Source organism: Oryx dammah, unplaced genomic scaffold (genome assembly GCF_014754425.2).
Source record: "Oryx dammah isolate SB20612 unplaced genomic scaffold, SCBI_Odam_1.1 HiC_scaffold_11, whole genome shotgun sequence".
Taxonomy (NCBI): domain Eukaryota; kingdom Metazoa; phylum Chordata; class Mammalia; order Artiodactyla; family Bovidae; genus Oryx; species Oryx dammah.
Genome location: NW_024070195.1, coordinates 21,326,561 through 21,343,618, shown reverse-complemented (window position 1 = coordinate 21,343,618; position 17,058 = coordinate 21,326,561). Strand labels below are relative to the sequence as shown.

Sequence of the window (17,058 nt, the reverse complement as noted above, 5' to 3'; positions counted from 1 at the left end):
TTTTATTTTCATAGATTATACTCCACATAAAGTAATTTTAAAATATTGGCTCTGTTCCCTATGCTACATGCTTGTATCTTGTTTATTTTGTACTTAGTAGTTTTTAACCTCTTCATCCACTGCCCCTGTCTCACCCTTTTCCCTCTTCCTTTCCCCACAGGTAATCACTAGTTTGTTCTTTGTATCTTTAAGTCTGTTTTGTTTTGTTATATTCATTTGTTTCAGCTTTTAGATTTCACATATAAGTAAAAACATACAGTATTTGTCTTTGACTTTGCTAAGCATAATACTCTCCAGGTTTGTCCATGTTGTAAATGGCAAAATTTCATTCTTTTTCATGGCTGAGTAATATTCTATTGTACCTATCTATCTATATAAATATACACCACATCTTCTTTATCCATTCATCTATTGATGCATACTTCCATAGGTTGCTTCTATATCTTGGCAATTGAAACATGTATAATATCATATATGAAATGAATTGCCAGTCCAGCTTCGATGCATGATACTGGATGCTTGGGGCTGGTGCACTGAGACGACCCAGAGGGATGGTACGGGGAGGGAGGAGGGAGGGGGGTTCAGGATGGGGAAAACGTGTATACCTGTGGCGGACTCATGTTGATGTATGGCAAAACCAATACAAAATTGTAAAGTAATTAACCTCCAATCAAAATAAATAAATTTATATTAAAAAAAGAAAATAATGCTGCTATGAAAATTGGAGGGATTTACCTTTTGTCAGCTGCCTTCTTGGTCCTTATTGATATGATAATGTTCAAATAAATTATTATTTTATTATACTATGTTATTATATTAGTGTTTTCCCTGGATGAGTTAGCATTTTATTTTTTCCCCTCCTTTACTCTGCTAAATACTTCTTTATTAGGTACATTAAAAATAATTTGCCAGCAGTACATTTCAGATGACTATATTATATTTGTATATGTGTTCATGAGACTGAATCATGATTTTTAAATTTGCTCTTCTGAACAGGTGTGAATCAGGGGGATGTAGAATGTTATTGTACATGGAAACTGTACATGGTACTTTTTTCTCACACTTTTATGATTAATTTTATTATGAAATTTTTGGACCCAGATTTTTTTGTGGATACCATTGATCACATCATTATAAAGGTCAAAGAAAGTATAAAATACTACATCCTCTATACCACATGTACTGTCTTTGAATTTTAATATTCATTTGCTTGATGATAAGGTAATAGCTATTTAAAAGCACAAACTTAGATATTAAAAGGACTTGGGTTTCTATCAAAATGGGAATTTTATGATCCTGGTTAAGTTAGTTAACTACTTTAACCTATTTCTTCATATGTAAAAGGGAAATGGTAAATTTCAATTTTTTGCAGTTGGGATTATGCTTGTAAAGGTTTTAGAACATAAAACAGTAATACCAGTAATTATAAATATTGTTAATTGATATGTAGGTAGCATATTTGTCCAGCATTCAACCTTTGGATGCTTTATTTTTCAAACTTTAAATGTGAACTTTTTAAAATTAAAGATTGTTTTTGCAAGATACACATGTATTCTTCCATACTGTTGCCAGGTGATTGAGTGTGAAGTTAAATTAATTCAATCCTTCTTATGTATGAAGTATTACATTTCTGTTTTGTGTGCTTTTATGTTTCAAACCTTATGATATTTTGTTTGTTTGCTTTCCTTGCAACTAAATTATGGGACAAGGAAGATGTTTATGGTAGTGATGGAGGAATATTTCCCAGTGGCCTTTCTATTACCAACTCTTCTTTTATTTGCCCTTTACTTTTCCCTTATGCAGATTTTATTAACATTTATTTTATGCTAATTTTATATCAATTTATTTAACACATCAATAGGTTCTACACTCAAAGCTGACTCAAATTTTTAAAATTTTTGAAGAATTAAAAATTTATTTTATGTCTAACAATTTGAACATGATAGAACTGAATTATTTATTTTCTAATGCCACTTGGGGTAGTGTATAACTATGCTTATGCAAGGACTTCCCTTGTGGCTCAGCTGGTAAAGAATCTGTCTGCAATGCAGGTGACCTGGGTTCAACTCCTGGGAAGATCCCCTAGAGGAGGGAAAGGCTACCCACTCCAGTATTCTGGCCTGGAGATTTCCACGGACTGTATTGTCCATGGGGTCGCAAAGAGTTGGACACGACTGAGTGACTTTCACTTCACTTCATGCTTATGCAAGTACTAAATAGTTGGATGAAAATGATAATCAGCTAACCTTAGGAATGGCAATATGCTAGGTTTAGTATAACTGATACTTCAAGATTGCAAATATAAATTAGCCTATCATAGATGGAGGTGCTTAGATTTTTATAAGAACATAATATCCTTTTCTTTATGCCATTCCTTATATTAGTTTTAGTTTTGTATTATATCTTTGACCTGTCAGTGCACTGACAATGTATATGTCTTTATCTCTATGCATTTAATTATCTATCATAGAGAGCAATGTAGAGCATTATACTTTATGCACAGATTACACAATTAGATAGCTTTAAAAATGTTTATCTTGATTAAAATGTTGGAAGCAAATAATCCTACCTCTGTTAGAAGTCCATGCACTGTGGTTATTGGTACTTTGTGAAAATGAAATCAACAGAAAGAAGAGGTAAGTGTTGGTGAGATCAATGAAATTTTGGAGTTCTTATTATGGTGTAGTAATTTTAGTTATCTTGAGGGCATTGTAATTATTGTAATTGAATGGTCACATTTTTAGGCTCTGTCTATTTATTTGTCTTCCTACATACCAAGACCAAGGTAGCATTCACAAATATGTTAAAAGAGTAGAGGAGCAATTCTGCCAAAAGCTTTATGTGCAGCATTGCTTCTCTACTGTATATTCTTATAGTACTTTAAATCCTATTAAACTCGATCTGAAAAAGACGTTTTATAGCTATGATGCATGGAAACACAAGGTCTACTATTTGATTTTTCTTATATTAAACATCAATATCATTATTTTTGGTAATGTAGAACTAAGTTGATATGCCATGCCATGCCATGCCATTCCATGCTAAGTCATTTTAGTCATTTCCTCCTCCAGGGGATCTTCCCAACCTAGGGAGTGAACCTTGATCTCTTATGTATCCTGCATTGGCAGATGGGTTCTTTACACTGTGCCACCTGGGAAGCCCCAAATTGGTATAATATGTGTAGATTTCAATGAATACATCATCTAACCAGATAGTTGCATATAAAATCCCATGGCCCTGTCTTTTAATGTGATAGATTTACCACATCCCAGGAGATCCAACCAGTCCACTCTGAAGATCAGCCCTGGGATTTCTTTGGAAGGAATGATGCTAAAGCTGAAACTCCAGTACTTTGGCCACCTCATGAGAAGAGTTGACTCATTGGAAAAGACTCTGATGCTGGGAGGGATTGGGGGCAGGAGGAGAAGGGGACGACAGAGGATGAGATGGTTGGATGGCATCATGGACTCGATGGACATGAGTCTGAGTGAACTCCAGAAGTTGGTGATGGACAGGGAGGCCTGGCATGCTGCGATTCATGGGGTTGCAAAGAGTTGGACACGACTGAGTGACTGAACTGAGCTGAACTGAACTAGGCCCTCCTCTTTTTGGAAGATACTTTTTAAAATTTTAAATGCTTTGTCTTGACAGGAGTCATGTTCTAACAAAGGATGGAACAGAAAAATGGAAATTCTTTCACTGGCTTTATCTTACTGGGCTTCTCTGACAGACCTCAACTGGAACAAGTTCTCTTTGTGGTTCTTTTGATCTCCTACATCTTCACTTTACTGAGAAACATAACCATCATTCCATTGTCCTACTTGGACCCACGTCTTCACACCCCTATATAATTTTTCCTTTCTAAACTGAGCTTTCTGGATCTGCGCTTCACCACCAGCATTGTTCCCCTGTTCCTGGTTAATCTCAGTGGAGCAGACAAATCCATCTCCTTTGGTGGCTATGTAGCTCAGTTCGATCTGGGATTGGGATGCACAGAATGCTTTCCCTTAGTATTCTTGGCATTTAACCGCTATGCAGCTGTTTGCAGGCCCCTTCACTACACAGTAATCATGCACCCCTGTCTGTGTGCCCTGATGGCTTCTGCTTCATGGATCACTGGTTTTGCCAACTCTTTATTGCAGACAGTGTATATCTTCCTTATACCATTTTGTGGGAGAAATAAATTAGACCACTTTCTTTGTGAGTTCCCTCCTTTTCTCAAACTTGGCAGTGTTGACACCACTATGAATGTGTATGTGACCTTCTTTGGCAGTGTCATCATTCTTGCCTTAATCATGTCCTCCTATGGTCGGATTGTCAGGGCGGTCTTAAGAATAAAAGAGAAATAGGGTTGGCACTTGTGGATCCCACCTCATGGTGGTCTCCCTGCTCTTTGGCACAGCCATCTATGTGTATTAACAGCCCAGCAGCAGTGATTCCCAGGATCAGAACAAGTTCATGTCTCTTTTTGACACTGTCATTATCCCCATGACCAACCCCCTCATAAGTACACTAAGGAACAGGGATGTGAAGAGAGGATGAAGAAGGTACTTTGGAAGGCCTCTGACTCCAGATGATAGCTGAGAAGGACAGTTTAATGGAAGCAATTGAACCTCAGAGCTCTTTAGATGTATGTGTGTATCCCCCATGAGTCATCTGAAATTTCCTCTGATAACTCTGAGGGAATTTCTTTATTTCAGTGTGGTGCATCGGTGATCAGTCATACCCAACTCTTCGACTCCATGAGCTGTAGGATGCTAGGCTCCTCTGTTCATGAAATTTCCCAGAAAAGAATACTGGGGTGGGTTACCATTTCCTTCTCCAGAGTATCTTGCCAACCCAGGGATTGAGCCCAAGTCTCCTGCATTGGCAGGTGGATTCTTTATCACTGAACCACCAGGGAAGCCCTTTTTCATTTCATTCTTTTAAAAAAATGAGTGCTCCAAACCTGGTTAATGGATTCATTCCAACCTCCAGAGATGATGATTCACTGTTCCTGGAGCATTTACATTTTTTAAAAAAATTTTAAGCAATTTGAATTAATACAGAATATCTCGTCCCAAAATATACCTAAAGAACATATAAAATATTTTGAGCTGAAAGTAACTAAACAGTAAATGTTGAAAAAACTCGCCATTTTCTGCCTAAAGCAGTACACATTCTCCTTTTCATATAGACTCTTATCAACCCAGAGATGGCACCAGAGGAATCTACAAACAAACCTTGTTAAACTAACCCTTATTCCTATTAAGGAAGATAAGTACTACCTAGCTATAGTTGGGTCACCTCTAGTCCACACCCCTTTGTCTTGTCAATTTTTCACAAATATATTGGTTCTTTGTCTCAAAGGAGCTTACTGGTTTGCCCTTCTTGGGTTTTTCATTCTCTTGTGAAAGCTCCCATGAACATGTAAAAGTTCAATAAGATTTGTATGCTTTTCTCCTGTTTATCTGTCTTTGTCAGTTTAATTTTCAGACCCAGCCAGGACCCTAAGATGGTGGAGGAAAATTTTTCCTTCCCTACAAGCTGCACTGGTTTTTATTTGCAACCGTATTTGGGAACATTATCCCATTTCTACTTGCAAAGAGACATGTAAGAACATACTATGAAGTACAACAAAAATAAAAGCATGAAGCCATTATAAAAATAAAAAACAAAATCAATATAAAAATAAAAGCAAGAAACCAATAAAAGCACTATACGGAATACTAATATTTTAGCATTTTATGACAATTGCTAAAGAGATATCACTTTTTTCTTGCATTTTGATTGTGGCTTTATTATAAAGTTCATGGGTTGAATGCATTAGCTTTTTCAGAGAAATAGGTGGAGGCAGCTGTGAAAAAAAGTTTAGGCTCAAAGAAAAACTTTCTAACACCAATCCTGATAAAGCCATCCAGAAATTAGGCCCAACTGTGATTTCACTAGTGTGGCAGCCATATTATGTAGCATCTATTTTGGAGAAGGCTGTAGACAGGAAGCACTGAGTGAAGGGTGTGATTTACTGCTGCCAGTGAAAGTGGCAGTCACTAGCTGTAATAACTCCAGGTAGTATTTACATATAGTTTTGCATATAGCCTGAAAAATGCTGATGTGAGGCGTGGGAGTTGGTCATTTTAACCTTTTTCCTTTTAAAAAATGACCTTTAAGAACATTATCATGTCTGAATAGTACATGACCTAAGTTCTATTTCATATTCTACACATCTTACTGACAGTAATTCAGCCAAATTTCAAATGGTAAAATATATTTAGATTACTGTCCTCATATCATTTTACAAATTCTTTGATTCAGGCATCAATTGGTCAGGGCCTTTGTATCTTACGTCTAGCAAAGGCCCCATATATGTTCTAAAAATTTGAAAAATAGTCCCTTAGCTCCATGAATCCCCATGTTTTGCAGATGCTTACTCAAATACATTTACCTGGAAAAAATTTAAAGAATAAATAATGTACATATTAATTTTGAAAGATTCTGTTCGCCTAAGCTTTACAAGCAGCCATCTCCCTACGAAATAAACTCTTAAACAATTCTGAATTCTTAATAATAAATATAAATATCCTAGAAAAATTTCATCTGACAGTCTAGCCCTTAGATCACTGATCATCTCAGTCTGTAGTGTAAACTACAATATGCTACATTTTGACTTGTACTTGGATTTAATAACATAAAAAATATATTGTGGGCTTCCCTGGTGGCTCAGATGGTAAAGAATCTGCAATGCAGGAGACCAGGTTTTATCCCTGGGTTGAGAAGATCCCCTAGAGAAGGGAATGGCTACCCACTTCAATATTTTTGCCTGGAGAATTCCATAGGCAGAGGAGCCTAGAGGGTTACAGTCCATAGGGTCTCAAAGATTCTATTCACCTAAGCTTCACAAACAACCATCTCCCTATGAAATGAACTCCTACAGTTCTGAAATCTGAATAATAAATATAAACACCTTAGAAAAAGATGCTTACTCCTTGGAAGAAAAGTTATGACCAACCTAGATAGCATATTGAAAAGCAGAGACATTACTTTGCCAACAAAGGTGCGTCTAGTCAAGGCTATGGTTTTTCCAGTGGTCATGTATGGATGTGAGAGTTGGATGGTGAAGAAAGCTGAGTGCCGAAGAATTGATGCTTTTGAACTGTGGTGTTGGAGAAGACTCTTGAGAGTCCCTTGGACTGCAAGGAGATCCAACCAGTCCATTCTGAAGGAGATCAGCCCTGGGAATTCTTTGGAAGGAATGATGCTAAAGCTGAAACTCCAGTACTTTGGCCACCTCATGAGAAAAGTTGACTCATTGGAAAAGACTCTGATGCTGGGAGGGATTGGGGGCAGGAGGAGAAGGGGACGACAGAGGATGAGATGGCTGGATTGCATCACTGACTCGATGGACGTGAGTCTGAGTGAACTCTGGAAGTTGGTGATGGACAGGGAGGCCTGGCGTGCTGCGATTCATGGGGTTGCAAAGAGTCGGACACGACTCAGCTACTGAACTGAACTGAACTAGAAAAATTTAATCTGACATTCTAGCCCTTAGATCCCTGATCAAGTTCAGTTTGTAGTATACACTGAAACATGCTACATTTGGACTTGTACTTGGATTTAATAACATAAATAATATATTATATGTTAATGTGTTATTGCACACACATAAATACATATATACACATTTACAAAGCATGCATTACACATGCAGCCTCTCTCTTTTTTTTTTGTTTTCCACATGCAGTCTCTTGTAGGTCAACCTCTTAACTCTTTCTGAAGATGATTAGTAGAAGAATATATGTTTCCTTTAGCTCTATATTACTTAGAAGTTATACCCTTACATATAATGCAATTTCTGTGATTTCTTAAATAAGTACAAAATACACACAAGTGAATGTTGGGCCATAAGTTACTGCTGCAAGTCACACTGAAAATAAAAAAAAACAGTTAACGTGGGGGTGGTAGGTGTATGCTTTTGTCAGAATCTTACAACAGTAAAGTTCTCCATGGAACAAGTTGTTGTTCAGTTTCTAAGTCGTGTCTGACTCTTTGTGACCCCATGGACTGCAGCATGCCAGGCTTCCCTGTCCTTCACTATCTGCTGGAGTCTGCTGAAACTCATATCCAATGAGTCAGTGATGTCATCCAACCATCTCATCCTCTGTCACCCCCTTCTCCTCCTGCCTTCAATCTTTCCCAGCATCAGAGTCTATTCCAAAGAGTCAGCTCTTCGCATCACGTGGTCAAAATATTGGAGCTTCAGTATCAGTCCTTCCAATGAATATTCAGGGTTGATTTCCTCTAGGAGTGACTGGTTTGATCTCTTTGCTGTCCAGGGGACTCTCAAGAGTCTTCTCCAGCACCACAATTCAAAAGTATCAATTCTTCGGCTCCTCAGCCTTCTTCTTTCTTCTTTGTGGTTTAACTCTTACATCTGTACATGAATACTGGAAGAGCCATACCTTTGACTATATGTATCTTTGTCATCAAAGTGATGTCTCTGCTCTTTAGTCTACTGTCTAAGTTTTTCATAGCTTTTCTTCCAAGGAGCAAGCATATTTTAATTTTGTGGCTTCAGTCACCATCCACAGTGGAACAAATTATATCTTCTATTGTCATAATAAACATACATAAATTTTTTGAAATCTTGAAGTGCCATTCCTTCAGGTCCTGAATTGAGCAATATAATAAGTAGAATAAATGTATAAATTGAAGAAATTTAAAGTATTACCACATATCTTGGAAAGATGGCAGTATCAGCAGTGGCATGATTTTTTTTCCTTTCCTGTCTCCTTTACTTCCTTCTTTTCCACTTCCTTTCTTCCTTCCTTCTTTCCTCCCCCCCCTCCTTCTCTTCCTTCTTCCATTTTTTCTTTTCACTTTTATTGAGGTATAATTGATGTACAGTAACCTCACACATTTAAAGAGTATAATTTAATGTTTTGATATATGTATATGTTTTCATCAATGCCATTTAAAACATTGAGGAAAGTCATTTGTATTTCTAGTTTGCTGAGAATTTTTGTCAGGATCAGATGTTGAATATTATCAAATGTTTTTTCTGCATCTATTCAGATGATCACATGGTTTTTTGTTTTTTTAGTTTGTCAATATGGTGAAATACATTGATTGATTTTCAGGTCAGATAAGGCACATTCAGATTGGTATAGACATAGTCTACTTTGATTTTCAACTGTTTAACTGCATTCTTGGGATAAGCCCCATCTGATTATATTTTCATTTATATATCAATTATTGGATTCTGTTTGTTAAAACTTTGCTTTGAATTTTTGCATCAATGTTTATAAGGGATATTAATATGTAGTTGTTTTTGGACAAATTATACATCTGCGTAACAATCACTTAGATCAAGATGTAGAGTGTTTGCTGCTGCTAAGTTGCTTCAGTCGTGTCCAACTCTGTGCGACCCCATAGATGGCGGCCCACCAGGCTCTGCCGTCACTGGGACTCTCCTGGCAAGAACACTGAAGTGGGTTTATATCACCCTAAAAAATTCCTTCATGTTCCCACCTTGTCAAAATCTCCAAAGCAAATCACTGCTCTGCTTTCCATTATCTTAGCTTAGTCTTTCAACTACCTGGAAGTTCATATAATTAGAATCATATAGTATCCATGCTTTTGTTTTTGACTTTCCATGCAACAGAAAGTTTTTGAGGTCCATCCATATTGTTGCACGGATCAATAGATTGTTCATTTTCATTGATGAGTGGAACTACATTTGGTGATTTATCACATTTTATCTATTTTTTCATTGTAGATTTTTTCATTGTTTTTGGTTTTGTGCTATAATGAACAAAACCTCTGTGAGACTTCTCTCACACAAATCTTTTTTATGGACATTTGTTTTCATTTCTCTGAGGAAAATACACAGGAGTGTAAATGCTCAATCATAGAGGATATGTGCTTAATTTTATTAAAAAGATAGCCAAACACTTTCCTAAAATAATTAAATCACTATAGTTCATGAGGAACGTATGATGGTACCAGTTGCTCTCCATCTTTACTAATATTTGGTATTTTATGTTTTAATTTAGCTATTTTAATGATTGTAAAGTGGTATCTTGTGGTTTTAATTTTCATTTTCATGAAGATGAAAATAATGAGCACGTTTTCATGTGTTTTTTGTCTTGCATACATCTTACTTTGTGAAAAGTCTGGTTTTAGCTTTTTGCCCACTTTTCACTCAGTTGTTTGCCTTTTCATTATTTGTATACATTCTTGATATATTCTGGATACAAATTTTTATATATATTGATTCATGGTTTTAATGATTCATGGGGTTGCAAAGAGTCAGACACGACTGAGTGAATTAACTGATTGTTTTATTGGATTTCAGTTAGACGTGGACAACTGAAAAGAAGGAGAAAAGACAATTTGAAGTGTCAAACATAAGATATTTTGAAAATTAAGTTTTACCTAAATTTACCTATTATCTAATTAGGATCATATTTTGCTGGGGGCCAGCGTGAGGAACTCCGCCCATGGCAAAGGTCATGAGGAAGGAGGCTTGGCATATGCAAAGGCGTGATCAAGCCTCAGGAAACACCCTGCTCCCGAGCATCTACCCCCAAAACCAGAGTCTGTTTTATGCTCTCACCTACACCTCTGATTATACGGGAAGCTCTCCCCCATTACCATTTCTCTCGGAGAAGGAGTTAACGTCCAAGGCAATAAAAATTCCTAGGCATGACAAGAGTGTTTCAGTTTACAGACTCCTCTGAAGGTTATCTAGCCCGCCTGTATAGGTTCGTCTGGCCACATGTGATTGTTTACAGCCTCCCAACCTGAGAGGCGCGAGATGTTTTAGACTTACTAAAAGCAAATTCCTTTGGGAAGTTGGAAATTGTCAGTATAGTGGGTTGGTTAGGAATTATATTGGTGAAGGGTTTTTCATTTGTTGTGCCAATAATTGCTGCTAATTCCCTGCCCTGGGTGTGACAAGGGTGTCTCAGATCAAACCTCTCTGCTGACAGACTAGCTTGTGTGACAGGATTATCCATACTCCTGCCACTACACACATGATTGTTTACTACCTCTCAACCATAAACAGCACAGAGAGTTTGGAGTATTTTGAAAGTCTTAATTAGCATAGGCTTTTCTCATTGTTGAGTCAATGATTGCCGCCAGGCCTCCATATCCTTAGGCACCTGGGAATATATTAATTAATGTATTTGGAATATAGAAAAGGAAATATAGTAGTTTTTAAGGTTAGCAATACTAGACTTTTTGAGTTAATGGATTTTCTCTTTTGTAATAGATCACTGTACTTTGTTATAAATCACTGTCCTTGCTATGTAAAAATGTAACTTTATCACTATCTTAAGACTAAATAGATTTTAAGGGGAACATTGGTGAAAGGATTTTCATTTGTTGGGCTGATGTTTGCTGCTAAATCTCCATATTCCCTGCCCTTATAATGAATATAACTAACATATAGGAGAAATAAGTATTAACCTTTAAGCATATAGGAGAAGTAAGTATTAACCTTTAAAATTAATCCTGTTAACCTTGGGTTAAATAAATTCTTTCTTGATTGTAACTCACTACACCCTCACCCTATAGGAATGCAACTTTATTTGGAGGGTGGTGCCTGGTTTAAGAAAAAACATCCTTGGAAATGTCAGCAGGCCTCATGGCCAGAAGATGATGTAAAACCCCTAAGATTTTTTAATGTAAAGCACCTGATTTTGATAAAGGTCAGGACTGCTGACCCCTGCGTGACTCTGCGTTCATCCCTATGTGTAACAAAAGGTATATAAGCAAAGCCAAAAATAAAGAAATTGGATCAGTTTCCGGAAAGACTGATTCCCCCATGTCGTTCTTTCTTGCTCCCCATTTTTCTGGCTGAATTCCCATCTGGAGCGTGGGTGCTCGCCATGTCTACTTACTTGTCCTGGTTTTCTTTTCTTTTTTTTTTTTAAATTTTATTTTTACTTTATTTTACTTTACAATACCGTATTGGTTTTGCCGTACTTGTCCTGGTTTTCAAGCCCACACGAGAAGGAGCCCAAGGAGGGGCACCTTCCGATATTCAAGTGGTGCCGGTGGCCCAACATAGATGGTGCAAATTTCTTGTCTTGGAATTTTACTGGTATCCCACATAAACCAAGTTATTCAGCATCTTTTTCTCTCCTACTATTTTCTGGCCGAATTCCCATCTGGTACATGGGTACCCACCAAGCCTACTAATTTTGCCTGGGCTTCTAAAATAGGACCGGGGGGTGGGGCTCAGTGCCTCCTCTCCTTTGGGAGAACGGGAAGACGCCTGTGGCCTACGTAGCTGGTGATTGGTATTCCATGTGAACCAAGTTATTCAGCCTCCTTTTCTCTGCTGATTTTCTAATCCCTCTCTATCTGTAATTAAATAAGTTATTTCCAAGGATGCTGACTCCATCCCCACCTTCGAATTCCCTGGATCCACCGGGGCTGGACCCCGGCAATATTTGGCTTTTATAGTACATATTTCCAAATTCCATCCCTGGAGGTTTTTATTGGGTTGGTAGAAATGTTTAAGTAAATTAAAAATTTTCACTTTAAGAATTATTTATTTCTATTAACTGAGAAAAAGAAGTAACCATAAAACTAGTCACTGTCATCTTACTTTCTAGACACAAGTCTCCTGAGTGCACCCTTTACATCCTTATTTCTCAGTGTATAGATGACAGGGTTCAACATGGGAGTCACCAAGTTGTAGAAGAGGGTAAGGAATTTCCCTTGGTCCTGAGATGAATTATTTCCTGGTTGCATATACATATAGATAATATTCCCATAAAACAAGGAGACTACAGTGAGATGGGACCCACATGTGTTGAAAGCCTTCCTCCTTCCTGCCTCCGACTTCATCCTCAGCACTGCGAGGGCAATGTAGCTATAAGAGATGAGGATGAGCGACAGGGGTACCAGAACGATGATCACTGACAGGATGAAAACAGTGCTCTCTACAGCCACTGTATCCACACAGGCAATTTTTATCAGAGCCGGCATCTCACATAGGAAGTGTTTCACCCTGCATCTCCCACATCGTGGCAGTTTCATAGTCACTGGAGACATAACCAGGGAGTTGAGAAGTCCAACTCCCCAGGCCACAGACACCAACTTCCAACAGAGCTGAGGGTGCATGAGGACAGAATAGTGGAGGGGCTTGCAGATTGCAGTGAAGCAGTCATAAGCCATGACAGCCAAGAGAACACATTCTGTGCCACCCAGTCCCAGGAACATGAAGAGCTGGATGGCACAACCCACATAACTGATGGTGTTGTCTGGGCTGCCTAAGTTGAAAAGCAGCTGAGGGATAGAACTGGTGGTAAAGCAGAGATCTAGGAAGGACAAATTAGTGAGGAAGAAGTACATGGGTGTGTGAAGGCTGGGGTCTAAGCGGGAAACCAGGATAATGACAGCATTGCCCACCAGAGTCACAAGGTAGAAGATGAGGACAAACACGAAGAGGATCTGCTCTAGCTTAGGTCTGTCTGAGAAACCCAACAAGATGAAGCCTTCCTGGCAACTCTGGTTGGTCATGACAGAAGATAATCAGTACCCATCTGCAGGGAAGCAAATAGCAACACATTATATTCTTCATGAAGCAGGCTAAGGAATTCAGAGAGAGGTGGGTCATATCAAGTAATTACGTAAAATAATTACTTAAAATTTCAATATTCCATGTAGATATAGATATAGATTATGTATTTTGGGAATACTATCTTTTGTTTATTCTCTTTCTTTTGGATCCCCTCAGTTACAATTATTGTGGAATATTAGGAAAACACAGATATACATGAAGGATAGGAAAAGATTACCCACATCCCAGAAACAACCACACTGCAATATTGATTTATTTCTTTTCATTCTTTTGAGTATATGTAATTTATGGCATATATAAATTTATGGCATATTTCTGCCCTTATGGCAGAAAGTGAAGAGGAACTAAAAAGTCTCTTGATGAAAGTGAAAGAGGAGAGTGAAAAAGTTGGCTTAAAGCTCAACATTCAGAAAATAAATATCATGGCATCTGGTCCCATCACTTCATGGCAAATAGATGGGGAAACAGTGAAAACAGTGTCAGACTTTATTTTGGGGGGCTCCAAAATCACTGCAGATAGTGACTGCAGCCATGAAATTAAAAGATGCTTACTCCTTGGAAGGAAAGTTATGACCAATCTAGACAGCATATTAAAAAGCAGAGACATTACTTTGCCAACAAAGGTCTGTCTAGTCAAGGCTATGGTTTTTCTAGTGGTGATGTATAGATGTGAGAGTTGAACTGTGAAGAAAGCTGAGTGCCGAAGAACTGATGCTTTTGAATTGCGGTGTTGGAGAAGACTCTTGAGAGTCCCTTGGACTGCAAGGAGATCCAACTAGTCCATCCTAAAGGAGATCAGTCCTGGGTGTTCATTGGAAGGACTGATGCTGAAGCTGAAACTCCAATACTTTGGCCACCTCATGCAAAGAGTTGACACATTGGAAAAAACCCTGATGCTGGGAGGGGTTGGGGGCAAGAGGAGAAGGGGACGACAGAGGATGAGATGGCTGGATGGCATCACCGACTCTATGGACATACGTTTGAGTAAACTCTGGAAGTTGGTGATGGGCTCACGACTGAGCGACTGAACTGAACTGAACTGAATTTAACAAAATATAAATAATAGTGTGTTTATAAATTTTATATTCTACATTTCCTTTCATAATTTTACATTGTGAAAATTTGCTTTGGTTTTAAAGTTCTACAAAAATAATCATTAATGTCTGTATAATCTTCCTGTAGCTGTGTCATCATTTCTCCCATCATTGCTCTATAGTTAATTGTTAACAGTATTTCCAATATTTTAAAGGTCTTGATAGAGAGATTATAGAAGTACCTGTTTTACTGAACTCTAAAAGCAGCTTGTTTTTCCTTAAATCTTTGGCAGTTGTTTGGTGTGTGTGTGTTCATGCTTAGTCATGTCCGACTCTTTGTGACCACATGGACTGTAGCTGGCCAGGTGCTTCTCTGTCCATGGAATTTTCCAGGCAAGAATACTGGAGTGGGTTGCCATTTTCTTCCCCAGAGGACCTTCCTGACCCAGGTGCTCTCTTGCATTGGCAGGTGGATTCTTTTAGTTTGGTCCCTGCCCTCACCCCCTAATCTCATATTGTTTAAACTGGGTGATATTAGCTATGAGGTTGATTAATTTTTGATGCTTATTAGCCTTCTGAATTTGGGAAAATGTTTGTCACTGAGCTAGTATGTCACATATCATAGAAAATTCTATCACTAAAACTTGAAAGTGATGGTTTACTTAACAATGGAAATAGGAGTACAAGTTGTTCTTGTTTTTTTTTTTTTTTTAAACTCGTTGGAGTTTAAGACACACCCTTTCAATTTTTATTTAAAAATTTAATCCATAACAACACAGATTATTTTGTAAGTGATGGGATTCTTATTTCTAATACTTTATTTTGGAATTCTTATTTTCTCTATTTACAAACATATTCTCTTGTATTTCATAAAAGTTCAGTTTTATGAAATTATGTAGTTTTCAATGAATACTGTTTAAAAATTTCTTTCTTTTATGAATGAAGTGCCTAATTATATTTTTAACTGGATATAACTGTGAGGCAGACTTATAGTTCTTTAGTTACATAAATTGTAAGATACTTATCATTTTATATCAATAAAGACATATGTATAAAATGATATTAATATTATAAATGATATAAAATAGAATGATATGATTTCATTTATGTCATTAAGAACTTTATATATAAATTTTAATTCTATCATGTTGCTTTAAAAAATATGCTTTTTTATCCACAAGAAAAGACTAATTGTCAAATTTTAAAAAGTCAGATAAATCACTTTTTCATGTTTAAAACCTATGGATCAATTCAAAAGTCATAAGCATGTGTTTTATAAAAACTTTTCAAGAAAAATCTCAAAATACTTTCAATTCTTCCTAGAGCCAAAAATTCCCTTGATTGCATTAGTAATTAAAGAAGTAAAAGTTTTAGGTTTATTTGAATGTGTCAGAAACACTTCCAAAACCAGAGAGTTTAAAATGCTCAAAGGTGATTTTATGATCTGACATATAACAGGACATTTCTCAGCACCTTAAATTAATAAATTAATAAAGATATTTCCTGTACTCTATGTCCAGAATATGGTGTTTGAGTCAAAAGACTGTCTCAATACTCTGTGTATTGGGCTATGAAATAATTTTATTGCCTCATAACGTTGATGTGAAATTACAGCTTTCAGTGCCACCTCTCCCTCAGGTGCTTAAAGAGTTTATGACTCCACCAGATACCACTTCAAATTGTTACTGTAACTAGTTAAATTGTTACTGTAACATCTCCATCTCCACTTCTACACCACTATCTCATACACATTGATCTTTTACACACCATTACACGTTTGTGAAATACATTGCACATCATAAACCATGTTCGATGTTTGTTATTATGATTACAAACAGAAAAAAACAGGTCTATGTTACACATGATCAAGAAGAGAATCTTTCCCATGCTATTTTGGGTATAAATAATAGCAGTGTTATTACTAAACAGTTTTAGTCAGTTTAAATTAATTAAAGCTGTAGAGACAGCCTAAGAAGAAAACTTTAAAAATAGTAAAAATGTATTTGCCTGTTTATTTATGGCTACATTGCATCTTGGTTGCTGTGTGTGGGCTTTCTCCAGTTGTGGTGAGTGGGGCTCCTCTCTAGTTGGGTTGCTTGGGCTTGCCGTTGCAGTAGCTTCTCTTGTTGTGGAACCTGAGCTCTAGGCACTAGGGCTTTAGTAGTTGTGGCACAAGGGCTTAGTTGTCCCACAGAATGTGGAATCCTTCTGGACCAGGGATCAAACCTATGCCCCCTGTATGGCAAGGCAGATTGTCAACCACCGGACCACCAGGGAAGTCTCCTGAGAACAAAACTTTTGGCTGAAAGTTATAGTCCAAGTGATTTTAAGAGACTTCTACTAATACATAGATTGATACAGCCTCAGATCAGGAAGGAGAAGGCAACAGCACCCCACTCCAGTACTCTTGTCTGGAAAATCCCATGGTTGGAGAAGTCTGGTAGGCTG

The 17,058-nt window shown here is 37.3% G+C and overlaps 1 protein-coding gene and 1 pseudogene across 1 annotated transcript; one reads left to right on the top strand and one right to left on the bottom strand.

Annotated features, from left to right (window-relative positions):
• Positions 1-3,671: 3,671 nt before the first annotated feature.
• Positions 3,672-4,577, top strand: LOC120870391 (annotated as a pseudogene).
• An 8,017-nt stretch (positions 4,578-12,594) lies between these two features.
• Positions 12,595-13,515, bottom strand: LOC120870390 (olfactory receptor 2W3-like). Its single transcript, XM_040250050.1, has one exon. The coding sequence runs from the start codon at positions 13,513-13,515 to the stop codon at positions 12,595-12,597; it is 921 nt and encodes a 306-aa protein (XP_040105984.1).
• Positions 13,516-17,058: the final 3,543 nt, after the last annotated feature.

What these genes read in the sequence shown, in the direction of transcription:
- LOC120870390 (XM_040250050.1), bottom strand. Translation starts at nt 13,515, where the DNA reads ATGACCAACCAGAGTTGCCAGGAAGGCTTCATCTTGTTGGGTTTCTCA.